The sequence below is a fragment of the Vicugna pacos genome, chromosome 14 (genome assembly GCF_048564905.1).
Source record: "Vicugna pacos chromosome 14, VicPac4, whole genome shotgun sequence".
Taxonomy (NCBI): domain Eukaryota; kingdom Metazoa; phylum Chordata; class Mammalia; order Artiodactyla; family Camelidae; genus Vicugna; species Vicugna pacos.
The window spans coordinates 13,741,555-13,769,324 of record NC_133000.1 but is presented as its reverse complement, the minus strand read 5'-3'; the positions used below and the strand labels follow the sequence as shown (position 1 = coordinate 13,769,324).

The 27,770-nt window shown below is 45.0% G+C and overlaps 1 protein-coding gene and 1 long non-coding RNA gene across 2 annotated transcripts; one reads left to right on the top strand and one right to left on the bottom strand.

The window, feature by feature from the left end:
* Window positions 1–1,261: 1,261 nt before the first annotated feature.
* On the top strand, window positions 1,262–27,770 carry SERPINE3 (serpin family E member 3). The gene is made up of 8 exons (XM_072976197.1): window positions 1,262–1,517; window positions 6,790–7,023; window positions 8,877–9,077; window positions 9,689–9,887; window positions 13,216–13,316; window positions 23,795–23,881; window positions 24,370–24,453; window positions 26,895–27,770. The coding sequence occupies exons 1-8, from the start codon at window positions 1,262–1,264 to the stop codon at window positions 26,936–26,938; spliced, it is 1,206 nt and encodes a 401-aa protein (XP_072832298.1). The 3' UTR covers window positions 26,939–27,770.
* LOC140701118 (uncharacterized) lies at window positions 10,388–22,671 on the bottom strand. Its single transcript, XR_012079967.1, has 3 exons — window positions 22,605–22,671; window positions 12,528–12,685; window positions 10,388–10,771 (listed from the first exon to the last, which is right to left on the bottom strand). It is a non-coding gene; the product is annotated as an uncharacterized lncRNA (long non-coding RNA).

Genomic DNA, 27,770 nt, shown 5'->3' with positions numbered 1-27,770 from the left:
TCCGCAGTGTACCAAGGCGGGACGTGGTCATGGGGAGTCCAGGGGCATGAAGGTTTGATTGCTGTGTCCCTGCAGGAGGGGACAGGAGCTTCCAGAACACTGGGACTTGGTCATTTCCCAAAGGACCCTGGGCTGGGACCCGCTACCTCCAAACTCACACACAGAAAGACACCCACACCCATGCACATCCCCACCTTGTGATGCCAAGTCATCAAGCACTGCCTTTGTGCTTGGCTGCAGGAAGGAAGAGCTGAGGAAAAGAGGATGCTTTTCCATTTGGGACCCATCAACACCGTTGAGCCCAGTGGCTTTACTTGAGAACTTCTCTTTCTCAAATGACTTTGGACTGGGCCTTTCTCCTACTGGTCCTGCCTGATACCAAAGTCAGACAACTTAGCAGCAGTTGGCTGTAGGCTGCACATGGGGCCTAGACACTGAACATACTTTTCACTTTGCCTTTCTATTCTTTGCCTTAATTTCCAGCTAATGCACTGTCTTCCTTGAAGGGGTATATTTCTGTAGTAGGAGCTATATTTATATCATTCTATTCTCTGTGAAAGTGTTCTTTTTTATGAGAATAATTCACATCACCAGAATTGATATTCTAGGTACGATTCGCTCATGGATCAATATTTTAATATGTATTTATAGTCCTAATATTTCATGTACCACTCATAGGAGACCAGGACTGGAGTCACAGGCCTGTGTCTGGCCCCGTGTTTTCTTCAATGATCCACTGAGCTCTCTAAACCTCACCATCTCTACATTTGCAATATAATAACAGCTACTCTGTAAGACTGTTGTAATGACTGAGAAAATATCAGGTCCTTTTTAACATAGTATGTTATTTGCTGTTACTATTATTACTACTAATGACAGACATGGCACAGCTGTAAGCTAGCTAAGTACCAAGAGAAATGAGTAACATGTACTTCTTACATTTCTTTTCCAACATAATGGTTTGCTTCAGGTCTGACCAGAGCCTGGCCCAAGGTCACACATGCAGTAAGTGACAGAGGCAGGCCTAAAATCCAGGCCTTCCAATTCACAGTTTGGTTTTGCAGTGAGTATTTTTCAGGGAGACATTACAAGATACAGTGAAGCATCGGGTGCGGGGAGGAAGCGGCGGGTAACAAACAAGACCGCCCATCACCTCCTCGGCTGTTCCCAGGGCCTGCACACCCAGCCCCAGGCAGGTTCTCCGCAGGACGGCCCGGCTCTCGCCTGACTTACATCTCTTCCCCACTGAACTGCAGGAACCATGCGGCATCTGCTGCTCACTCTCTTGCTCCTTCACGCCTGCCCCTCTGGAGGAGCCGGCGACCTCCGTGAGGACCTGATGTTGCTGAAGACCGGGCTTGCGCTTCGCCTCTACCACAGCTTGACTGCGGGCTGCAACCGAACCAACCTGGTGGTTTCCCCGGCCGGCGTGCTCATCCCTCTGGAGATCCTGCAGTTTGGAGCCCAGGGGAACACTGGCCGGCAGCTGGCTGAGGCCCTGGGGTACACTGTCCAAGGTAAGAGGGCTGCCGCTCCCCCCACCCCGCTGCGCTGGCCCACTGCCCCGCTCCCCTCAGCCTCGCTCACCCTCAGCCTCCTCTCCTCTCGGCTCTGGCTGCCTCAGAAGAGGGGTGGGGCAGGCAGGGAAAGCAGACCACAAGCAAGAATGCAGCCCAGGGCATTCAGACTCTGGATTGTTACTCTTGACGATTTTTAAGGCTCCCTTCTAACATCAGGGCTCAGGGCAATTTCTCAGTTGCGTTTTACAAGCCCTTTTGTAGTGTTTACTGGTGCCAGGAAGTGCTCGAAGCACTTTACAAATGTAATTCATTGTCACAACAACCATATTGAGGTGGGTCACAATCCTATCATCCCTGTTTTACAGATGAGCCCAGTTAGGCACAGAGAGCACAGGCAACTTGCCCAAGGTCACACAGCTAGTAGGCGGCAGAGCTGGGACTCAAGACCAGTCTGCTCTCATAAATCTGTGACTTACTTCCAGTCAGTTCCATATCTCCCAACACAGTTCTAGGATTATGTGCCTCAGAACAGCTCTGCCCACCCCTCCAAAAGGAACAGCTCTGCCAGCAGTGGCAGGAGTCTCATGAATGCTAGGTCAGCCACACCTGGCCCAAGGTCATGGCCTCTGGCTCAAGACCTGGCCTGGGTACCAACCTCCCAACTCCATACAAACACACTCATACACATAACTTTCCTTCTCTATCTTAGACTAAGATGCCAGTAAAAAAGGATGGGGGTTACAACTGTGTACATTAGTACTTTTGAGAAAGCACAAGAACTAATATCAACACAGACACAGCAAGAGTGTCCTTTGAGCTGGAATGCTCAGCTGTCGAGTAAAGATGTGCACTCAAGACGTCAGGCTGCAAGGCACCAGCTGTGTTTTCTGTCCCCCTCCATCCATACCCTGTCCCCTGCCAAAGCAATTCTCACGATCCTGCTGGCCAACAGACAAATGTGTTTTCTTTCTGGAAATAACCGAAGACAAACATAAGCTATCTAGCTGAATTTTTCTCAGCAAGAATATCATGGAAATGCACGTATCCATGGGGCTACTCTTCAGGCACGTTAGATCCAGTGTGATGCCATCCATCAAGCACTTCCAGCTCCTGCTGTGCAGGCTGGTGCAACGCCAGGAACTCAGCAGCCAGATATATAGGGAAAACTTGGAACACAAGCAGCCCAGTCTCATAGGAACGATGCACACAGAAATACACTCCAACACAGTGCAGTTCAGTGTACTTATTTGAAATAAGTTAGTACAGGGGAGGAAAGATTTATTCCACTGGCAGATCAGGAAGGAAGGAAACCTGACATCTGAGCTGGATCATGAAGAATAAACAGGGAAGAGGAGCAGGCATTTCAGCCTTAAAACAGATTCTCCTTAAAACAGGATTAGGGGGAAAATAAGAAATGCGAGTGTAGTCATCCTGCAGAGAAAGGGAACTGATGACAGTCAATTCTCCGTTGTCAGATGCAGTCGTGGTATCTGGTTAACCAAACACGACAATTAACAGGGTTTCCACGGAGCCCATTCAAGAATTACCAAGTGTCCAGAATGCTTAATGGCCAAACTCTGTGGAACATACTCCCACCTTTTTTTTTCTTACTCATAAACAGCTTCGATATTTCATGAAGCCACGGTTAATTATTACAAAGAGGAATGTGCTGCTTACAGAGTTCAAGTTAATAGAATACCCCTGTATTTTGTTTGCTCCCAAATCGCTCACAGAATCACGTGTGTGCTGCTTACAACAACCCGCCCATGGTCACCACCTGCCCCGGCCCAGCCTTTCTCTTACAAGTCAGGACAGAGCAGGAACATCAACCCACCTTCCAGGGGCTGGGGCACTGCTCCCGCCCATCAGCAGAGAGAGCTAGCCAGGGCTGCAGTGGGACGTGTCGGCATCGTCTTCTCACTGATGTCTAGCCGTCGCGTGACCACCAGCAGCTCTGCCAGAGTTCCCACCTGCTGGTCCTACAAGCTCGGTATGAGTTTCAGAACATGCATCAGTGGTATCTCCCCAAATACCTTTGTTTTCACCACGTGAAACACACGATTTCCCAATGTTCCGGTTCTAGGGATTTCCGTTGGTTTTTTTCAGATAAATCAATAAAGAACACTTTACAGCGGGGGAAGGGTATGCTCAGCGGTAGGGTGTGTGCTTAGCATGTCAGGTGTCCTGGGTTCAATCCCCAGTACCTATATTAAAAAAAACTTTTTTAAATAAATAAACCTAATTACCCCCACCAAAAAAGGAACACTTTACAACCTTCCCTTAAGCACAAGAACAATGCTGGGAACAGAGACCTCAGAGGTGCAGGTGGCCTGGCCCCTGGGGAAGAATTCTGACTGATGGTGCAAGTGGACTCACCTATACAGTCAGCAAGTCATCTAATCCTTATAGAAACCACATGCAATCACTAGGCCTCCACTAAAGTCCCAATTTTACAAAAAAGACAAGAGGGTAACGATTTGGCAAGACTCAGTTCACCCAATAGGCAAGTGGTGGAGCCAGGAAGTAAGTTCCAGATTTTCTGACTCCAAATCCTATGTTCTGTCCTCAGTGCCTTAGCCATTGAGCAGTTGCAGAAATCGCAACATAAGCACCTTGGCTTCCTATTTTTCACCAGACTCATCCTCATTACTCTCTCAGCCCAATCAAACCCATCAGACACCATCCTAAACTTACCCCTCTTGAATCAGCATCATAGAGATGGTTCTCGCAGATTGAGAATTTTATACACATTAATCTTACAAAGTCAGAACCCCCCACCCCTCCAGATTCAGCGTCACACTCAAGAAGTTCAGTTCAGCCAATGTATTGAAAAGGAAGGCACTTTCCACGCTGGTCTCTCAAATGGGTTAAAAGGCTGGTCTGCAGCAGGACTCAGGAAAATACCATTTCTTCTAGCACTCTCCTGCCCCTCTGCACCACCCCAGAGACCTCCCGTCAAACCCTCCCCATACGTTCCTGATCTCCTGCAGCCCCTATGGTTTCCTTCCTGCTCGCTCATCCTCCTGTTAGAGCCACCCAGCCCCTCCAGCAAGGAAGTTAGCTTTCTAGGAAGAGATGGCGAGAGGAATTGAGACCACAGTTTCCAGGGCTGCGGGGCAGAGCAGTTTGTCACCGCTCACATCAGTCCCTTTTGCCCCATTACAGACAAGACCAACCAGACCTAGGAAAAGCAGGCGATGCAGCAAAATAGGAGGTTTCGTGAGGCTCTCCAGAGCAGGGGAGCAGAGTGCTCCCAGCCCACCTGTCCATCATCTGGGGGGATGGGTACAGGCGGTGAACCCCCATCCCCAACAACCAGGTGACACTGAGCAAGTTTATTAATTTGTCTGAGCCCCAGCTCCCTCATCTATAAATGGGACCATAATTGCACTTAATTCACAGGGTTGTTGAAAGGATTAAATGTGATCATGCATGGAGAGCGTTTAGCACAGAGTCTGTGAACACCGTCGACCTTCAGTATTTTTCATTCTGATCATGTATATTCACTCCAGCCGCACCGAGAAAAGTTCTTCCAACGTGCAAATGGTAGGGACAAACCAGGCTCAGGTGGAGACAAGATTTCTCAAGCTATTTACTCTGTTTCTTAATGTGTCTGGCTAGGAGAGCGGCTGGTTCCCTGGGCCGGAGAGCGTGGTAAGGCAGGGGAGAGCTCTGTGACCATCCCCTAAAGTCACATGAACTAACGACCACAGAAATGTCTCAGTTCACCCCCGCAGACAGTCTACATTCTCCAGGGACATGATTCTATAAGTACTCGTGATCTTCCTCAGTGGAGGAAAATCTGATGAGTATTTATTTTCATTCATTTCTTTGCTCTTAAAATAAAAGGCAAGCACTTGAGTTAGGCTGTAATTCATTATATATAAATACATATCTTGAGTCCATTCTTTATAGTTGTAGATTCTAAGCAGTGGCTTTGGTAGTGACATTTTTGTGGAGTAAAATCTGCCCACACCTGCATTCTGCAGCCTGGGGGTTGGGAGCCCCAGTCGGGGTGTATTCTGGACACCTTCATCCCCAGAAGGACTTTGGCCTGGCGAGTCAGGGGTCGGAGGTCTGCTGTTGCCTCCTGGCCTGTCCTCTGTGACATGAAGGATGGGCCATGGAGTGGACGGACCCTCAAGCCAAGTCAGATTCACTCCACCTGGTGCCCTGGGAGAACCAAAGCAGTGAGCACAGGGCGGTGCAGGAAGAGGGGGCAAGGCCTGTGTCTCACAGGGCAGATTTGTGGGCAGCCACGGGGTTGTGCCTAAGAGGAAAGAGAGGCGAGGGGGACAGGGGAAGGGGCATGTTCCAGAGGCCCTGCAGGGGAAGGGGTCCTGACTCCTGGAAAAGCCCAGCCTGCATGTGTCCGGAGGACACTGAGACAGTGACTCACCAGTGGGCGAGAGGCCTCACTCCAGCTACAGATAGATGCTCAGGGGAGAATAGAAGCCACAGTTGTGAACAATAGCATGAAAGAAAAATCCACTATTGATTGTGGAGAGAAGGAAGCCATCTCCTGTGTAAGCAGTAAACAAATAGGAGTCCAGCTGCCATCGTGGAAACTGTGGACTCTCTCAAATGCCTATAATTTCCTCAACATTCTTGCAGGGTCTTGCTGACATTAACAATGGGGGCTGTTGGCTCGGGTTTAGAGGGATGGGCGCCGGGGCATGGGAGGTGTTCTTCCCTTTGCTCTGTGTTCCTCACATTGAAAGCATAGTTCTAAAAAGAAGCCACATCCAGATGCCTCTGGAGCTTATGTTCTGCAGTTGTGGGAATGAATTTGAGGTCCTGTACAAGCTCCATTGATCATTCAACACCCCAGCCACCCTCCGTCACTGTTACTTGCGAAGGTCCCCATCAGTCCACTGGCGCTGTGAGTTCGCGAAGCCCCCTGCACAGCAGCCCCATGGCTTTCCCGGCTCTCAGCTCTCTCTGCTTCTGCACCGCTCTGCGTCTCTGATTCAAGACGTTGAGGAAGAACAACCTCTGGGGTGTTGGAGTGGTTTTCTCTTTGACTCAATCACAGCCTGATTTCTTCCCAATCCAGCATGGTTTCTTCCCCCTTAGCTTTTAATCTATGGGTGCAGGCTAATTCCTGAGCAATTGAGCTATGACTTTGCCAAACTGACTGTTCATGCTGGGTGATCCTCAGGAAGCAAGAGTGGAGTAGCTGGGGTCCCATTTCTGTGCCACGTGCAGAGCTGAGGCCACCTCCTCTCTCCTCTCACCACTGTCTACTGATCCAACACCTTCTTCACAGACCCGAGGGTGAGAGAGCAGTTACGCGCTGTCTATGCCACGCTGCCCAACGCCGGCCCAGGCGCCAAGCTGGAGCTGGCCTGCACGCTCTATGTGCAAGTGGGAACGCCGCTGGCCCCCTGCTTCGTGGAGCAGGTCTCCCAGTGGGCCAACAGCAGCTTGGAGCCAGCCAACCTCAGGGAGCCCAATGGTACCACCATGCTGACCAACGGATGGGCCTCCAGGCAGCCCACAGGTAAAGGGGAACCATCCACTTTGATGAGACTAAGAAAGAAGGAGGGCTGGAAAGCCAGGTACCACCCACTACTTGTCAGAAGCCATGAGATGGGTACTCGAGCCACCCTCAACTGCAGCAGAAGTCTGTCCTCTCAGGAGACCCTACCCTTGAGTGAAGCAAGGCTCACCTTTGGTCCCCTTCTTCCCCGCCTCCACTGATACCTGCGTACACATGTGTGCACACATGCGCACACACACACACACACACACACACACACAGAAGGATGCTCTTCAGAGCCTCCCATCTCCAGCGGAGCCCTGGAGGCTTTATCCCATGCACCTGCCCTTCCAGGTGAGTTCCCAATGAACTTTGCTCTCATCTACAATGAACTTCCTGTGATAGCAAAATGCAGCAGGAGCCCAAAGAGTGGTTTCTTGGGAATTTAGTGTAAGGACATAATTCAAGGGAAAAAATTACACATAATATTATGTATAAAAAATTATACATAATAATATGTTTAGGCCAGTGTTATAGGAAGAAGACTTACAAACAACCTGTCCAGCAATTAGGGATGATTCAATGAATTACAGCACCTGCATATCCTGCAGTTGAAATTATTATCAAAGATGATGAACAGTATTACCATTTACTGAGTGCTCAGTTTTTTCATTTAGTACTCTTCTAAGTGCTCCACATTTATTACGCTCAGTGCCCCCTCACAGTAATCCTAAGAGGTAGGCACTACTATTGTCCCCATTTTACAGATAGAGAAACTAAGGCAGAGAGTTGGGCCTCCTGCCTGGCACCCACAGAGCCAGGATTCTAACCCAGCAGTCTGTCTCTAGCATCCTTGACATACAAGAACAAAGATTATGCAGAAATAGGGAGAACGTTCAAGACCTAATGTTTAAAAGGCAGAAAAGGGAATACAGACTATGAATTGAGAACAATATGTGTGTGGACCCGAGTGCAGAGTTAAAATGCGGACATTAAGATCTCGTTGATAAGGCGGTTTCCTCCTCTCTTTCAATTCCCCGTTTCACAATGTCTTTCAGTTTACTTAAAAACGTTTAGTTCCCTGTAGCAGCTTGTTTTACTGCCAAGATGCCCAAGGCCACAGTTAGCTGCTCTCAACCCTGGGGTGGCTTGTCCTCTAGGAAAGAGGGACAGTTAGTGCTCCCAGAAGACCAGGGCCAGCCGCCTGGGTTCAAATCCAAGGTTTCCATCCTGGGCAACTGAGCCTATGCCACTCAGAAGTGTGACCTTGGACAACCACTCTGGGTTCATGGTGCCCCACCTACAAAACTGGGAACAATAATAGAAATGGTGAGAGGAGCTGGGGAGGGTTTGCTAAAGCATTTAAAACAGAGTATGGGTTTATTAAATAAATAAAGAGCTGGGGCAACACCGCCCCTTGAGGGGTGGTCAGCCCGGGCCTCTCTCAGGAAAAGCGCTGAATTTAAACACAGAGCCCTGCATGCTGTTGTGGAAACAAAGGCTCTTCCGGGGATGAGGCCCAGCGTTTGGGGCGTTGGGGGTGGTGGTGGTGGGGTGCCTGGGGAGTAACACCGTTCGGCATCTCCCATCACAGCACCCAATGCCACCCAGGGGCGTGCACGAGCAGTGCAGGCCTCATGCTTCCTGGGAAATAGCCCCAGCCGGAACCAGCCCGAACTAGTTGGAACCAGCCGAGCATGCCAACCTGTTAAGAGAAAAATAAAAGCATGGTCTCCAGCCCTGGCGCGTTACAAACGCTACAGTTCCACAACGAACAGCACTAAGTAGCAAGCTACGAACCCAGCTCCGGGGCCGCCGCGGGGCCGCTGGCGTGCGCGCACAGGCCTCAGCATCGCGGCGCTCTCGCCCCGCAGGAGAGGACCCGGGCGCCTCCACGTGGGAGCGCGGCGGCGGCGGCGCGGCGCCTGCGCAGCTGCTGCTCGTCAGCACCATGTCCTTCCAAAGCGCTTGGCGGCACCGATTCTCCTCGGACACTCAGCTCCTGCCTTTCACCTGTGCCCAGGGCCTCGTCCTCCAGGTCCCCATGATGTACCAAATGGCCGAGGTCAACTACGGTGAGCCGCTTCCCCCGCCGGGCTGCCTAACGCAGAGGAACCCCGGAGCCGGGTGGGCGGGCGGGGTGGGAGGAGGGGGGAGACCCGCCTCTGCTTTTGGAGGGTGGGGCTGAGTTTCTCCGTGGTTCCTCTGCTGTGCGGTGTGCGGAGTAAGGGATGACAGGGGAGCGGGAGACCCTGGGGTCAGTGAGGGAGCACAAGGGGAAGAGAAACCCAGTTTCATGTCTGACACTGAGATAGTCTGAAACCAGAGAGGTTTGGACCGAGCCCCCTCCCCTGGCAGACACCCCCATGAAATGAACAGCCGTTTCACTGGTGCTGAGAAAGAATGGAAGGTTGGGAGTCCAGACCGGAAGTTTCTGTAGAGCATCTTCACCCAAAAGTGCCACTGGCCTGAAATACCAGGGGTCTGCCTGCACATCCTGCCTGATGTCACGCATCTCTGTCCATGAGTGAGCAGCACCCCCACCCTGGCTTCCTGAGAGTGAGAGGGACACCCTGTTAATAAAATGTATTGTTTCTAGTACTGTGAACTGGCCCTGCCAAGGGTCTGGTGTTTGGTTCCACCAGCTCCTGGGACAGAACTAATCCCCCATCCACTGACTCCCCAGGCCAGGTCCAGGACCCTGTGGGCCATCAGGTGCGGGTGCTGGAGCTGCCTTACCTGGAAAATGTGGCCAGTCTGCTCCTGGTGCTGCCACATGACAAAGACACCCCACTGAGCCACATTGAGCCTCACCTCACAGCCAGCACCATCCACGTCTGGACCGCCAGCCTGAAGAGAGCCAGGATGGACGTGTTCCTGCCCAGGTGAGCCGCTGCGTCATCTTTACCTGGCGCTCTGTGGCCTGATCCAGTTGGCCAGGCCTGGACTAGAGAACCCAGGTGGTCTGACTCTAGGGTCTGTCCTCAAGCCACTGGGCCCGCTTGTCTAACGTCCCCCTAGAGGGTAGGCCAAGGGGGAGTTACCCTAGAGTTTGGGTTCATTTCAGAGTCACTGCTGACTCACTCATGATAGAGACTGAAAGGAGCTCATTTCCTGGGGTTTTCTTGAGAGGAGATACTCTGCCTTCACTGGGGCAGACTGGAGCCCCCAGGCCTCCACTCCAGCCTCATGCAGCTCCCTGGGTGGGGAAAGAAGGGCAGTGCAGTTACCTTGGAGGAATGTGCCCTAAACTTGATCACGTCCTAACAGTACACCATCGTCATTTGTCAAAACCCAAGAGGCAAAATCACTTACGCAGCTGAGCAAATACAGACATAATTCTGATCAGAAGGCAAATCAAGGCACAAAAATTCAAGACTTTAAGTCCTTGTGCTGAAAGTTTCATTCTTTATAAATAGAGGAGAGCCTTTCTTTGTGAAAACCCAGTAGGTACAGATGCAAATCTCCAATAGGTCAAAAAGTTAAACAATGATGCTGCTTTGCAAAGCTCATCACTTTCCAAAGGATTCTTCAGTGAACTTCTTTAAAAGATAAGCTCCTCCGGTGCATCTGAAGTCAGTAAATTCATAATTAATTTGTAGACCAGCATTCAGCAAGGAAATCATACATGGGCTCACTTTCAGTGTGTGGATTCTTCATGCTCCTTCCCACTGGCCACCTTGGCCTCCTCCACTTACCAGGCTCTCTGCGGCGCTGAGCCAGAGGCCTTGGCTGTGCTCCCTGGAGGAGTTAAAAATAAGTCCAGGCACTGAAACCAAAACACACAAAGAGAGACCCAGTGAGTGAAGGGCCAAGGTCTAAAGTGGGATCTGGCATAGCCAGGGCAGAAGGTGAACTTAACTCTCAGATAAAACCTATCTCTCCAAACCAAACGTTTGGACCCCAAATCAAAGCCCAGAGACTGGCTATTTCAACAGATCTCTGTGGCATGGAGCAGAAGCTACCATTATATTTGTTATATTTGAAAGAAGCTCAGCAAAGGAAGAAGAGCTTTCAAGGCTAAAAGTGGAGAGAGAATGCAGCCGGGTACAGGAATTGGCTACAGTCTTTCTGGGTGTTGGAGACAGATGGTTGGCCTCATTGGGAGCAGCTGATGTAAGGAAGAGACCCCCCTCCCCCCAGGAAGTGCCCAGCTCCACTGAGAACCCTCTGCTGGAGCTGATTCTGCCCTTAGAACTTGCAAAGCCTTGAGGAATGATCCTAAAACACTTTGGCCTTTATCCTCTATTTTATTAATATAATGTTTTAAATTGATTGATTTTCCCATGTTGACCCACCTTGCATTCCTGGGATAAATCCCCCTTGTTCACTGGGGGATTTGTATGTTGCTGGATTCAACTTGCTAGTATTTTATTGAGGATTTTTACATCTGTATTCCTAAGGGACACTGCTCTGTAGTTTTCTTACGATGTCACTGTCCAGTTTGGGTAAAGGGTGTCTTTTTTTAACTCAAGATATTTTTGTAGCATTTCTTCTGGACTGGCCTTCATAGCCATTCAAGAAAACAATCACTGTCATCTTTCATAGTCATACCTCACTTTTACAGTTGTCTTTAATTGCTAACAATGATATTACCCTGATTTATTACCTACCGTAATCACCATACCTTAGCTTTGGCTTCAAACATGCCTTAGCGCTTTCTCAACGTCACTGAGAAACAATGAAGCCACAGTGGAAACAATAAAGTACCCGAGCTGCGAGCTGCGCTGGGCATTTTTCTGAGCACCTTACAAGGATTGTTTCATTTAATTTTCACAAAGTTAAGAACAAAGTACTACTATTAGGCTTGTTTCACAAATGAGGAGACTGAGGCAGAGAGAAATCAAGTAACTCGTCCCAAGTCCCTAGCGAACATGAGGTTGAGCCAGCATCCAAACCTGGCACCGGATTCCCAAGGTCACGTTCATAACCACTATGTTTCAGCACTGAATTCTCAAAAGAGTGTGTTTTAAGGATTGAAGAAAATTTCAGAAAAGGTGGTCCAAAATTTTTTTGAGAAATAGCATTCTTAGAGAAAGCAAGTGCCTTTTTGGAAACACTTACAAAGATTCAAAACACATTTATGAGAAAATCAGATACGTCTGTTGAAAATATTGGTCACACTGTCTTGAGTGGCAACGAAGACCTTTGCTATTAAACAACAGGTCTTGTGCAGTATTTTTGCTCTCCTGCAGGTTCTGTCTGGTTTCTAGAAAAGGCCATCCAGATTCCATTTTGAACTTTTTTATTTTCAAAGAAAAATAATGTCAGCAGTCCTGTTAAAAGGCCCCTTCAACAGTAAAATTTTAAATGCCTTGCCCTTGAAGACACGTGACACAATTGCTCTGCTGATTCTTCCTGCTCTCAGGACTTAGGAGGAAAAAATCAAAGCCTTAACTTGAATCCCTTCCCCGCTCTGCATCAAAGACCCACATGCAAGCCTAAACATATGTCATATCAGGTATAAACATATTAAATGAGACACTCTATTGATTGGCAATTAATCAACAGCTTCTTTTCTGCACCTGCTTTGTGTGAGATGCCCCCAGGATGCGAGGTAGCGAAGTGTAGACGCCCAGAGCTCTGGCTCTGCCCTCGGTTCACCTCCCTTCACGTCGTGCTCCACCACGTTCCATGTCATCTTGGGCTTTTTTTTCAGCTCTTTAAGCCTCCGTTGTTTTGTCTGTAAAATGAGAATAATAAGAACATAGTTACGTGAAGATGAAATGAGATCATCTGCATAAAACACTTATCATCGCACCTAGCCCATGGCAAGCGCTCATTACATAGGGACCAGGGTAGCCTCTCTTCCCCAGTAGTTTACAATATCATAAATAACAGTCATAGGAAGCAGAGTGTTGTGTACATCAAACGAGTAGAACAAAGTGTTTAATGGGGCTCTAAGAAGCAAAGGTCACAAAGCAGCTGGGGAAGAGGAGGAGGAACAATTGAACTGAGCTTTGAGGAAGGGACAGTCATTCAAAGTCAAGGGAGACCTGGCAGGAACAGCAGAAGCAAAGGTCCAGAGGTGGGGGAGAGCAGGTTAGTCAGGGGGGTTGGGGGTTCTGGAAGGAGCAATGACAGATAAATCCAGATACGAGCCTGGAGATCCCAGACTTTCAAATTAGGGGGTTTGGATGTCATGGAGTGTGTAGGAAAGTCTTTTGAGTGCAAAATTTAAATAAAAGTTGATGGTTTGTTTTTGTTTTTTAGGTTTAGGATCCAAAATCATTTCAACTTAAGACATATTTTATATTCTTGGGGCATCACCGATCTTTTTGATCCACTCAAGGCCAACTTGAAAGGAATTTCAGGTAACAAAAGGTCTTCTTCCAAACTTATTGGCATTGGGTTTGGGGCAGTTTTATCATACACTGATCGAGGGGGGTCTCATCTACGGAGCCTTCCATGGTAAACAGCCAGAGTTCATGTTGTTTAAAAGAATAGAGGAAGTGTTTTGCTTTATGTAAGAAGATGTTGCTTCTGATAATAGTCAAATTTGGGTTGGACTTTGTGGAGGAGGAGGTATTTCATGAGACGTCTAAGCACCGTTTTCAGTTACCACCTTCAGAGTGAAGTCAGTGACCACAGGACACGATATAACTTACCCCGCCTCTGCCCGCATGACCCAGGGCAAGACCAAGACATGGGGGCAGCAGAGCCCTGCATTCTGACCTCCCACTGTCAGGCCGGCTGCACACTGTCTGTTTCCTCCCTCCTCGCCCTCCCTCCCTCCTGATCCCTCCTCTGTCCTCTTCTCATGAGCTAACCTTGAAACTCTCCCTCATCCATCCAACTTCCTTTCTTCAAATCGCTCATCCATCGGTAACCTTGCCTTAAAATGTTCTCCCTCCCTGAGTCTATACTAAATTTCTTGGCTTACAGCAGATACGCTACTACTAATCACCAGAATCTGTGTTCACCCGGGGCCTGACAGAACTGACATCTAATGTTAAAAGCGAGTGAACTGCCAGACGTTATGTTCCCGAATCCTCTCTGGAGACCATTGGCTAAGCTATTGCCAGCTCCAAGGGCTCCGGTTTGTTTCTGCTCTGGGTAGTAGTCAGTTATCTGTACAAAGATGACCCTGGAGCAGGCATTCTCATTGGCCTTGATGCTTTTCAGTGCCTGGTGAGCTTTTGAAGGCTAGAACCATACAGCACAGATAAGTTTTCTAAAGGTTTGCTCGGATTCTTCTTGCTTAAGCAATCACAGGGGAAAAAATGCGAGTTTGGTCCACAAGTCTTGGCTCGGGCTTTCGATGTGACCAGTTAGACTGCATGGCAGAGTTACTTATTAAATAATGCGCAGGAGGAAGGATCTATTCTAGATTGTTTATAGTCTGCCAGCTCTGAACTCATTGCCTAAACATGCAAAGAGATAAGCAAGGCCATAGTCAAGTTTGGGCAGAGTGCCCCCAAGGATGCCTGGCGCACATTTATAGTCAATAAATATTGTTGACTTGGTTGAATGACTCAACCAGGAATGTTCCCTGGTGACACAGGCATAATCTGACGCTGCAGGGAAAAGAGGAAGACTAGAAAGAGTGAAAGAGTGAGAGGCAAGGAAAGAGCGAGGGATGAAGAACTTGCTTGTGTCTATCTTTAATAACGTGCAGAATCCAATCACGGTGTCTGTTTGTGACTCTGGGGCTCAGTTGTGCGTTCCTGTTATTGATCATGCTAGCTCAGAACTGCGGGGCCATTCTGACCTTTTCTTCCACACCACTACTTTCAAGTAACTACAGCCACACTACTCTGTGACTCACTGATGTCCCTTCATAGTTCTTAAACCTCTCTGCCTGACGTCTTAGAAGTACATCCTAAAATGCGATCAATCCTATGTCCTCAAACAGGACTGAGCGCAACCCGCATCATGCAGCTCCCTGACTGGTAGACTTCTGAGGCCCAGAGCTCCCTTGACAAGACCTAACAAGCAACCTCTTTTAAAAAGAACCTTTTAAAATACCTAACCTCTTGTTTTATAATGCAGTCAAAGTCTACTTATATTTGCTCAGATCAGCAGAAATATAGGCTCATGAATCTGTCTTGTTAAATAATTATCAAGCAGTTACCATTTACCAAGTAGGAAGGTTGTATGCATGTTTCCTAGTGATAAAACACATCTACCTTATGCTTTTCTCCCATAAAATTTTGCTCCTCTAATGCAGGGTTCACCAAATGATGGGCCACCACCTATTTTTATAAAGTTGTACTGAAACCTGGCCACTCCCCTTCATTTACAAATCATCCGGGGCTGCTTTCCTGCTATACACACAGACTTGAGACATTGCAACAGACACCATATGGCCTGAATGGCAAAAATATTTAATATCTAGCCTTTTACAGATAGAGTTTGCCAACTAAAATATTGCTTTACAGTCCCCTCCTTTAAACATAATCAAGAGAATAGTCACTTCTGTGCCTAAGTGGGCTGTTGACTTAATTCTGAAGACATGGCCACTGAATCTTTCTAACCAACAGTTTTATCATTCCTCAAATGGAGTAGCCACCACCCACCTCACATCTTACTTGTGGAAATGAAATTCTTTATCATTTAGCAAAGCATCAGCAGAGAGCTTGTCAGAGAGGAAGAGATCAGAACATGCTGGTCTCCCTTCCTACAGTTAACAAGGGGTTACCAGGCAGTTTTGTACTATTGATGGAAACTCAGTAACTACAGGGAACATTTGGGCTTTTCTGTCCATTTGGTTCCAAAGCCCAGAATCATTTTATTCAGGTTCTTATTCCCTGTTTAAAAGTCACTCATCTCATCTTTCATAGTATCAAATCTTTTTTTTTTTTTTTGGCTGCATGAAGAACTTGCTCAATATCCTTTCAAGGCCCAATTGAGCACAGGGTATGATTTTTCTCCTTAGACAACCTTGACACTACATGTTACGAACCTTTTGAGAATGATTCCAGTTTCACTTACACTAGAGACACCAGCTAGACATACACTTCTTGAGCAGCCTCACTTCCTCTAGGATCAACAGGCTTTGATACAAACTCGTGCTTCCTAATCCAAGAAATATTCCTTGTGCACAACTTGAAACTTTGAAGCAACGATCTTATTCTTGATTTCTGTGAGTAGTTTCCAGTCTCTGCTCAGGAAAACGTACAAGCTCCCTGTTAGGATGAGTGAATGAGCAAAGCAGCCATAGTTGCTTGGCTGTGTACAGAGTGAACTTGCGCCACACCAGATGGCTGGGCAGAGCTACAACAGGTCATCAAGGCTGCAGCATAGGGCTTTCCTGCCTTCAGTCCCGTTCCCAAGAAGACCAGCTGGCAAATATCCATTGACAAGTCACCATTGTAGAAATCCCCTCACCAGGGTGAGGCTGAAGCACACTCTGAAACACAGACACTGAGAAGCAGCACAACAGAAAGGAAGAGGAGTGGCTACACTCTGAGCACATCACCCCTCCTCCGGGCTGACGCAGCACTGCACTGAGAGTGCCCCGGGTCTGCGGTTCCTCCAGTGGGAGACAAGAGCCACGGTGGATGTCCAGCTCATTCAGTGTTGCAGGACACATCCTGGCAGGCCTACCAGGTCTCACCCCATGGGGACCACTGAGGACCAGCTAGAGATGGAGAAGCGGGGCAAAGCTTACAGCAATCAGCTCCCTAACCATGGGGGACCATATTGCAGTGGCACCTGAGCAGAGACCCCAGCCAGCAGCAATGCCCATCTGTGGAGCCACCCCAGTGGCCCTATCTGCCCAGAGGGCTCAGTTGGCAGTTCTACGATTTGGGTCCCCAGTGAGTGGACCATACTCCCACCCCACCCAGGAGGGAAAGCAAGTTCACAGCCCCACCCCACTGCCAAGCAGAGCCTCAAGTCCCGCTTATCCGGGAAGCCTGGCCAGAAAACCAGACAGCCAAGAAGCCTATCCTACAGCCCTTCTTCGGCAAAGACCCAAGCCAACAGCCCTGCCCAACTGCTGAGCATAGCCCCTGGCACCACATAACCAGAGAACCTGAACAGTGACTTTGAGCAGCCTTGCAGCCCAACCCATGGTACCACCAAGCCATAGAACCCAGCCTGTGGTCCTGACCAGCCAATGGCACCGTCTAGTCAGGAAACACAGCCTGAGATCCCACCTGACCAGGACTGATTGCAAAGCCCAGCCCATAGCTGCCCAATCATGGTAGCCAATCAGCAGCACCATCCTGCCGAACACAGCCTGCAAACTCACTCAACCAGAGGTGGTTACAGAGCTAGCAGCCCAACCTGACCATGAGACACAGCCAGAAGCCCCACTTGAACAGGGAGCTCATTCAGTGGCCTCACTTGAATGCACAGTCCAGCCAGCAGTTCTTCCCAACCGAAGAACCCAGCCAGCAGCAATCCCCACAGCCTCAGGGCATATGCAGTGACCATGCCCAAATAGAGACCCTAATAGAAAGCCCCACCTGCCCACGAACACTACCAGCTGCCTGGTGAAGCTCTTCCCCTGCCAAAGCAAACCTGTGAAGTCTGGAAGAGGAGACTGCTTACTTAAATGCATAGATACCAATGCAAGGACTGAGGATCACGAAAAATCAGGAAAACATGACACCACCAAAGGAAACAAATAAAGCTCCAACAACTGCCCTAAAGAAATGGACAGCTATGAACTGTCTGACAAAGAATTCTGAATAATCCTTTTAAAGAAGTTCAGTAATCTATAAGAACATACAGACAACTAAACAAAATTAGGAAAACAATGCACATATAAGAGTTCAGCAAAGAAATAGAAACCATCAAAAAACCAAAGCAAAGCAAACCAAACCAAACCAGAAATCCTAAAACTGAAGAATACAATGACTGCACTGAAGATTAATAGAACGCTTCAACAGCAGACTTGACCAAGCAGGAAAAAATCAATGAACAAGAAGATAAGTCATTTTAAAATTATCTAGCCAGAGGAGCAAAAAGAAAAAAGAATGAAAGAGTGAAGAAAGCCTATGGGAGTTGGGGACATCCATCAAAAGAAACAATACACAAATTATGGGAGTCCTCAAAGGAGCAAAGAAAGACAAAGGGATAGAAAGTCTATTTAAAGCAATATTGGCTGAAAACTCCCCAAACTTGGAGAGAGAGATGGGCATCCAGATTGATGAGGTACAAAGAACCCCAAATAGTTGAACCCAAAAAGGGCTACACTGAAACACATTATAATTAAATTGTCAGAAGTCAAAGAATTTTGAAAGCCTCAAGAGAGAAGAAATAAGTTCCATACAAGGGAACCCCCAAAAGATAATCAGTGGATAGAAATCAACAACCTTGCAGACCAGGAGGGAGTGAGATATATTCAAAATATTGAAAGAAAAAAAAAATAGCTAAGAATACTATACTGGCAAAGCTGTCCTTCACAAATGAAGACGAGACAGACTCTTGCAAGCAGACAAAAGCTGCGGGAGTTCATCACCAATAGACCTACCTTATAAGATATGCTAAAGGAAGTTCTTCAAGCTGAAAGAGAAGAATGCTAATTAACACTGTGAAAACGTATGACTGGGTAAAAATCAGTGGTGATGGTAAATATACCATCAAAGTCAGATTCGCTAATATTGTAATGGTGACATGTAATTAGGACTAATCAATAAATTCAGTATAGTTGTTGCATACAAAATCAACATACAAATACAGGTTGTGTTTTTATACATTAACAAGGAATTATCTGAAAAAGAAATAAAACAATCCCATTTACAAGTGTATCAAAACCAGTAAAGTACTTAGGAATAAATTTAACCATGAGAGTGAAAGATCTCTACACTAAAAACTACAACACCTTGATGAAAAAAACGGAAGATCCAAATAAATGGAGATATCCTGTGTCCATGGATTGGAAGAATTAAATTGTTAAAATGTCTATACAACCCAAACCAATCCTCAGATTCAGTGCAATCCATATCAAAATTCCAATGGCACTTTTCACAGAAATAGAAAAAACAATCCTAAAATTTGTATGGAACCACAGAAGACCCAGAATAGCCAAAGCAATCCTGAGAAAGAACAAAGATGAAAGCATCACACTTCCTGATTTCAAGCTATATTACAAAGCAGTAGTAACTGAAATAATATGGTACTGGCATACAAACAGATACCTAAACAAATGGGCCAGAACTGAGGCCCCAGAAATAAATCCATGCATTTACAGTCAACTAGTATTTGACAGGGAAGCCAAGAACACTCAGTGGGGAAAAGATAGTCTCTTCAATAAATGGTGTGGGGAAAACAGGATATTCACATGCAAAAGAATGAAACTGGACCCCTATCTTACACAACTCACAAAAATTAACTCAAAATGAATTAAAGACTTAACAATCTGAAACCATAAAACTCCTAGAGAAAAACATGGTGGAAGACTTCTTGAAAGTTGTCTTGGCAATGATTTTTTGGATATTACACCAAAGGTACAAACAAAGCAAAAATCAACAAGTGAAACTACATCAAACTGAAAAAAAACTTCACAGCAAAAGAAATAACTGAGAAAATGAAAAGGCAACTTCCAGAATGGGAGAAAATATTTGCAAACTACATATCTGTTAAGGGGTTAATGTCCAAAATATATAAGTAACTCACACAACTCAAAAGCAAACCATCATCATCATCCAATTAAAAAATGGGCACAGGATCTGAATAGACATTTTTTCCAAAAAGATACTCAAATGGCCAACAGGTACATGAAAATGTTCTCAACATCACTAATTATCAGGGAAATGCACATCAAAACAATGAGATACCACCTTACACGTACTAGAATGGCTATTACCAAAAAGAAATAACGAGTGTTGGAGAGGATGTGGAGTAAAGGGACCCCTTGTGCACTGTTGGTAGGAATGTAAATTGGTCCAGCCACTGTGAAAAAGAGTATGGTTGCTCCTCAGAAAATTAAAATAGAACTACCATCTGATCTGGCAATTTCACATCTGGTCATAAATCTGAAGAAAATGAAATCACTATGTCACAGAGATTTCTGCACCTTCATGTTCATGGTAGTATTATTTACAATAGCAAAGACATGGTAAAAAGCAGTGTCTACCAACAAGTGAATGGATAAAGAAGTTGCAGGACATACATACATACACAATAAAGTATTATTCAGTCATAAAAAAAGAAAATCCTGCCATTTGCAACATTATAGAAAAATTGAGTGCACTATACTAAGAAAGTCAGAGAGAGAAAGACAAATACTGTATGATCTTACATACATGTGTAATCTGAAAAAAACAAACTCACAGAAACAAGTGTACAATGGTGAGTGCCAGGAGTGGGGAGAATGGGTGAAAGTAGTTAATCGGTACAAACTACCAGGTGTAAGATAAGTTCTGGGATGGAACGTATGGCATGGTGGCTATAGTTACCAATACTGTGTTGTATATTTGAAAGTTGCCAAGAGCGTAGATCTTAAAACACACACAAAAAAACTTTAACTATGCAAGGTGATAGACGTGTTAACTAATCTTATTGTAGTAATAATTTTGAGACATGTACAGACATGAAATCACATTGCACACCTTAAATGTACACAATATTATATATGTCAATTATATCTCAACAAAGCTGGGTTGGGGGTGGGGAGAAAGACAGGCGTGAGGAATGGGCTGGAGAAGAAGGATGGAGAAAGGAACTAACCACCTACTTTCAGAGGCCATTTCAGGTTCTTTTCAGGACTCTGTCTATGCTGGGCTGGGTGCTTGCTATGTGACACACGCTCTCCATCTTTTACAACTAAGTGATAAGAAGACGAGAAAGATAAACTAGAAACACATTCTGGTAATAACTTTTTAAAAGCCACTAATGTTGCCAGTAGTAATAATAACTGGGAAGACAAAAGACGCAGCAAATCATCATGTTTATCCTGCTTTATGAGAAGCCGAGGATGAAATGTGGGGATAGGGATTTACATTTTGCAGACCTTATGTTTACACTATGTCATGTTATGAAGACTCTTAAACCTTTTGAGTAATGGCCAACCACATACAAAGGATGATGGTCTCTAACAACGAAGGAGAGGGGCACTGAAACAGTCGTTTGGATGAAACTTGCCAAAGACCCGTCTGTGCTGTCCCCTGTGACCCCACAGACACCATCCAGCAGTTCCTTACAAGTGAAAGCAGATTAAAGAACACGAAGGCAGCTGTTTTTATGGGGAAATGTAACAAATGTACAGTGTGAGGAGTGTCTAGTATCCATTCATCCAGCATTTACTGAACACGTATGTTTAGCAAGCATTATTAAGTATTTTAAATGCATAATACAGCTTCTGCCTTCTGGGAGCTAACAACCTAAAAAGGAAGGTTGAGATGTCAATACGTGTAGGTGTTATGGAAGAAGGAGTGGAGAGTATGCCAGGATGGAGGGTAGGAAGAATTTTACTCATGTGCTTTAGATATTGCAATACAGGAGCAAAAGAGTTTATATTGTGGGAAAGGCAGCTAGTTTCCCAAAGTATGTTCCCCAGAATGCCAACCTGGTCAATTTAGAAACTGGAGATAGTGTGAGTGGTTTCACGGTTAAACACTATGTATTACAGTCCTCCTGTAGAGATTCACTGTGAACGTTAGCAAATTACCAGGTCTAGGAAGTCCACTATTCATAGCAAAAGCACGAAACTATTCAACCTGCAGTTCCCATTTTAATGAATCACGGAACACTTTTGACAGAATAGCACCTATAAACGACCTTGGGAACTTCATATGGCCCTTTAATGGCACTAAACAACTGCCAGCACTGCAGAAGAGGATGAGCCCAAAGCCAAGAGAATCCCTTTGTGCCTGGCCTCCCCTAGGCTTAGTTTCATTAGTTGCTTAAATTTCCAGAGCTACTTAACAAAAGCGAGCAAACAGGGATCTGTAATACACACGATCAAGCAAGAAGAAAAACCCAAACCCACAGAGGACTCCTGAATCCTTATTTTGATCACAAATGCCAGCCTTCTGAAATGTTAACTCTTCCCAGAGATAAAATGTATGAGAGCCGTGGGTGCCGGGGCACAGCAGGCTGTGGGTCTTGGCCTGTGTCTGTGCAAACATGAAAGTGCGTTATTGGACCACGCCTGGAAGGTGATGGAGAAGAGCTATTTAAATGAAACTTCAGTTGCAGTTTCAAGAAATTGAAGTAGCCAAGTGCATCTAACTAAAGACTCATTCCTAACAACCAGTTGGCCCCATTTCCACATTGTGCCAGGGTGCCTGGACTCTAACACAAACCCACTTACTATAGTTTAGCTGCTTATTTCATTAACATGTATTTAAAATGCTCAGATACCATACTAGATAGTAATAAAGTCACAGATTAGTAAAACCTTCTCATGACCATCAAGCCACCACCCCTTAGACACAAAACTCTTCCTTCTTTCGGTGGTGCATTTCAGTTTGCTCAATGAGCTAGTGAGCCGGGCTAGTATTAATTACAGAGAAATTTGTTTCTTTTCTAAAAGATCCTACAGAAAAAGACCAACTGCAAAAAGAAATCAGTTTCTGCACTGGTTTCAGGATAAGTGATGCCAAGTGAACGTTTCCGTCGAATTTCCCCTTCCTCTGGCCCTTGTCTGGTCCCCTTCACTGATGCTGGAAAGTAACTGTTCCTTACAGCGAACACAGCCAACTCACAATTTCCTGTGTGCGCCTTATTTACAAGCTGGATGAAATGCTGCGTATTCTGTACTCTGCTGGTCTTATTCTCTCACAACATTCATTTGCCATCGCCTTGTATGGACATGAAAAATGCAAAACAAGTTAAAAGTTAGCCTAAGATGAAACAAAGCTCCCTTAAAATACAATACATACATCAAAATGATTAAGACTCGTGCCACAGCCCCCTTTCCAGTGGTGTGCCAGAGGTGACCAGACACACTTTTGAAAGGTGGTTGCGTTGGTGTAGAAGGGTGGGTGGAAATAGGCTCTGCACTGTCAGAAAACCTGCATGTGCCCGACTGCCTCTTGTCAAGTGACCTCACGTGACTTAACAGCGCACTCGAAAGTGAAAGGGTTGGATTGAACGATTTCTAAAGTTGCTTCTCATTCTAAAGATTCTTTCATTCTTTATCGTGTCATCAAGTACCGTTTCACTCTGAAGAGTTATTTAAAAACGATGGCCAAATTACAAAAGTCTGTCAGTTCCTCTAACGTTATCGCTCAGATTCCTATCTGCTAAGTTTATAGTATCTTTGAAATTGTTGGCACACTATTATAGCTCTAACCTCATGTTTTCTTTGCAGAGTCTAGCCTGTGAGGCGAGGTAACTGCATAACTGATACACTATCGATAAACAATGCAATCATGAGGCATGAGACATTTTTCATACACTGCCTTTTAAAGCCTATAGTAAAAACCTGTGACTGTCATTTAAAAGTGGCTCTTAAAATGCACCCAAGAAGGCATTCAAGGGAGATCATCTCAGAAGCTTGCTGAATGTGCCTATTTCCTGGGCTCCAGAATCTGCACTTAACAGATACTCTGGCAATTCTTACACCATGGACATTTTAGAAATACTGGCAAAAAGATTTCAATAGCAACTAGAAAATATTTTTGAAAATTAACTACTGAAAAAGTGGGGCACAGCTCTGAGTATTAGTTTGAGAGGGACTGTTTTAGATAATTTACCAAATCTGAGGATTTGACAGTTGCATAAAATACTGCACCTTAAAAATTTCCCAGACGAATCTCTTCCTGGCTGTACAGTAAGCAGCATGTGAGACTGTAACTAAGAAAAGTCCGTTCTCTACAAATGTACTCAAATCCTTAAACTAAATGCACCAGAAATGCAAATAAGTCATCACATTTTTGTCTCCTGGGACTAGGCCAAGATGGCTTTTATGTTTCCGAAGCGATCCACAAAGCCAAGATCGAGGTTTCAGAGGAAGGCGCCAAGGCAGCTGCGGCTACAGGTATGTCCGTACCAGGGCATCAGCAGTACTGCTCACCCGCATCTGCCTTTGTTAGATTTACCCGGTCAGTCTCCACACTTCTAAACCTTCCCACTAAAACCCCAAGTCCACACGTGGTAGAGCATTGTTTTAAAAAGGAATGTTAACAAAGTTTTTGAAAAATGATGCGAGAAGAGAGCCATTTTGACAGGAGCCGTACCATGACCCCGCGAACAAGGAATAGAGTCGTTCTGAAAATCACCTTTGGTAAGGAATTTATTCCACGAAGTATTTTGAAAATAGGACACAGGGTTGGCTAGGCGGTGTCTTTTCTCTCTGACTTTCCCATTTACACCCCATCATAACACTAAACAATGAGGTATCACTAGGATGCTTTTATTTCTTCAAAAATCAAGGGATATAAGTGACTTCGTGTCCAGTTTTAATAGTGACTTTTCCTCAAATGAATAGAAAATACAGTGCGATTCTATTCTTTATCGTTCCTGCAGCTCTGTTGTTACTGAAAAGGTCTCGGATTCCTGTTTTTAAAGCAGATCGGCCATTCATCTTTTTCCTGAGAGAACCCAACACAGGTATTACAGTATTTTTGATAGAATTCAGATAAATTAAATATTTATCCACATCTCTCTATAGCAACAAGGGTTCGTTTGTCCAGCGTAGCCTAGAACAACAAGCATTCCTTCTAGCTGGTTTCTCTGGTGTTTCAGAAGCTCCCCAGTTGCTACGTCGTCTATCCCGAGAGAGGGGAGTAATTCCTAACTACAGCGGGAACTACATCCTCTGTGGCTTTTTTTTGCCTTTTCTCTCAGCCCATTTGTAGTTGATGCAGATCTTTAAAAATCCAGGTTTCTACTCGTGGGGAGACTCAGAACAATCATGAAACTAAAATAAGTAATAATCTTGACCTTTTTTCCCCTGTTGTTGCCTAGCTTTCTTGGCATCATAGGATCAGAGAGTTCCTTCAGGCCCCTGGAGGGCCCAAGGAGTCCTGACCCTCAGCACCCCGAGTATCCTAGGGAATGCACCTGCATTTCTACAGTTTTTTTCTGTTGATCTTTCTCAAGCTTGTGGAAACGACACAAAAATCAAATGTTTGCCCCAGTACTTTTAAGTCCCACCATACAACCTCATCTTAACTCAAAAATCGTATGGTACAGACAGAGCCCAGCACATCAGAAGAAGCAGAAGTCCTTTAAGCATCAACAACATTGAACAAAGTATTCAAATTCTTTCTCTTAATGTTCCCCCACCCTCTCTGGCAATTATTTATCAGCCTAAGAAAGAAAAGAGATTCTCAGTAAAGAGTTGTTGGCAAGTCTAAACAATGTGTTAAAAAGATATAGGATGGAACAAGACTAACAAAATCAAGCAAAAGTGGATCTACTTTAACTAAACATCAGGCATTATTTTTATTTATGGAGAGAAAAAGTCAAAAGTTAGAATAATGAAAATTACGCATAGGTTTTACACAAATTGTTAAGGAAATACTGTCAACATCATTTTATCTGAGAATCATTTGCATACTGCTGTAACTTGTGCTAGAAATCAAAGGAACACTTGTGACAAAAAGGATGAAGATAATCATTCACTAGGAAATAGTCTATTTGGGGGTTATTTGGGGAGAAAAAGTCCATTAACAGAATATATCCTCCTAGAATTTCACCAGGATCCTCCCAACCCCATATTTATTAGATGAAAATGTCACTTATCACTCAGAATCAGGAACAGAGAGCCTTCTCTTACAAAGGATACAAGTCAAAAAATGAAAGATGGGGAAAAAATGACAGGTTCTACTCCCTCAAGAAACAAAGAGACAGGACTAAACTTGAACAGAAGGGTCACTGTCAAAAGCTGATAGCCAACAAAGGTTGATGACAGTTAAAAGAGAACAGTTTTTCTTCTGGAATTCAACTGCACAAAAATGATGTAAAATCTTTGAACAAACTAGTAAAGGACATATCACTATTTCCATGATTTAAGAATTTTCAGAACCACCTTAGTAAACAGAATGAAAATATAATCCGACACCAGTCCTTAATCCGCCGCACATCTAAATATAGTCCTTGTTAATTTATTTACCTCTCTCTCTGGGAGGTACTTGCCCACATCACACAAGCCAAAGTGGCTTCTCTTCGGGGAACAGGAGTACTGAAGAGACAGAAATGAGGCCTGGCCTTCAGTACACCAAACTGACAAAGCTTACTGATAAGGGCAAATAATCAATCAATTGCAAATGGGACACATACGAGAACATTAACAAAAAAAAAAATGATCTTAACCTCAAGTTAAACTGTTCGAGAACATCATTTGTCCAGCCTAAAGTCATCCAGTGAACTAAAAGGGGCAGAAGACTTGATTATTCCCCTCACTCCCCTCACATGTACTCCACACCTCCCCTTTACTTACAAGAATTCTGCAGTAAGTATTTCCCTAATTTAATATGCCCAGCTTCTTAAAATGTAAGAAACCTGCAAGAGATGGGGTATTAAGCTTGAGTTTTGATAGGTTTCAAAGCTTGTGACTAGGTTTTGGGATGAAGGTACAGAGTTTGGTGGCAGAGATTAAGGACAGAAAGAGATGAATAAACTGTTTCTCTCCAACTCCCTCTAGGGGTCACCCCCCAAATGTATTAAATGTCAAGGGTCTAAATGATTAGTACTTCTTGAGCAACCTGTGAAACAGAAATAACTTTCTGATAAGGGAAGATGCTAAATATTGGAACAGAGTCCCTTTCCTAAGTATTCTTGTTAAGGATGAACTTTTATCTGAATGATTTGTAACCCTCCTGTTAAATCTCAGAATCTAAACATATCATTTAAGACCAGACAGTATATTCTGGATTTTGTGTATCTGTTGTTGAATTTAGCAATGTGACTGTAGTTAGTTACCTTAACAATCCCATTTATTAAATGATATCCTCTTAAAGGTATTTTGCAGAGGCAAAAACTGATTTCAAGAATTACGTATGAAAATACTATATAACGTTACATTAAATGCTTCTTTTTCTTAACAGGGTTTGTCTTCAGTATTGGGAGAGTTTCAAGTCCCCTAAACTAAATGAACAGATCACAAGCATGTTCTCCACCCTCATCTATGCTTTTCTTCATAAAAAGTTACAATTTCATTTGCTATACCCTTGAAATTTTAAAAATTTCTGCTAAAGTGTAAAAAGATAAGGGTATGTGATTTTCAAATATTATGAACCTAAAAATACTTCAATTTTACTATAATTTTATAAATTTATTTCACCCTCTTTTAATCTAAATGTATTTTTTAACCTTTTCTACTGGTTACCCCAAAAGCACTACAAGGCACAGCAGTGAGCTATGAATGGTGAGTGAGTCGGGTCATAGGGTCACGTGTCAGTAAGGACATGTGAGGCCGTGCTGGACTGAGGGTGGACAATGAAGAGTGCTCATTTTCCCTTATCCTGGGTAACTAGGGAGAATGCAAAATGAGCAAAGTCATTTTAAATGTGTTTGCTTTCCATTTAGCTTCTAAATAAAATGGAGAGTTAAGTGTGAGAAGAGCAGATCCCCTTTGAGCCCTCAGTCCGCTGAGGGACTCGTAAGCCCGGCATCAAGCTGCTAAACGCCAGACAGTTCAGAAAAGGTGGTGGACCCCAAACTTTCAACCCCTAACTGACAGCTTCACCTGGTGCCGTCCACAGTCCTAGTGAGAAAGCAAAAGGGGTTGAAGGGAAGTAAGTAAGGAAACCAATAAAGTCCCAAGGTCTGCTTTTAAACAGCTTTAAAGAGCCTGCCTATATCTGCCGCAGACACCGTCGTTTGAATGATCCAGGCAGAAATGGAGTATGCTGGGGTGGCCAACAAAATCTAAGAACATAGAGTAAAAAGACAATGCAGATTATGTAACATGTAATTACAGT

Bases quoted from the DNA above. Each gene is read 5' to 3' on its own strand.
- SERPINE3 (XM_072976197.1), top strand. From the start codon at position 1,262: ATGCGGCATCTGCTGCTCACTCTCTTGCTCCTTCACGCCTGCCCCTCT. The intron at 7,024-8,876 runs GTAAAGGGGAAC...CTCGCCCCGCAG, and splicing joins GGCCTCCAGGCAGCCCACAG to GAGAGGACCCGGGCGCCTCC. The intron at 9,888-13,215 runs GTGAGCCGCTGC...TTTGTTTTTTAG, and splicing joins ATGGACGTGTTCCTGCCCAG to GTTTAGGATCCAAAATCATT.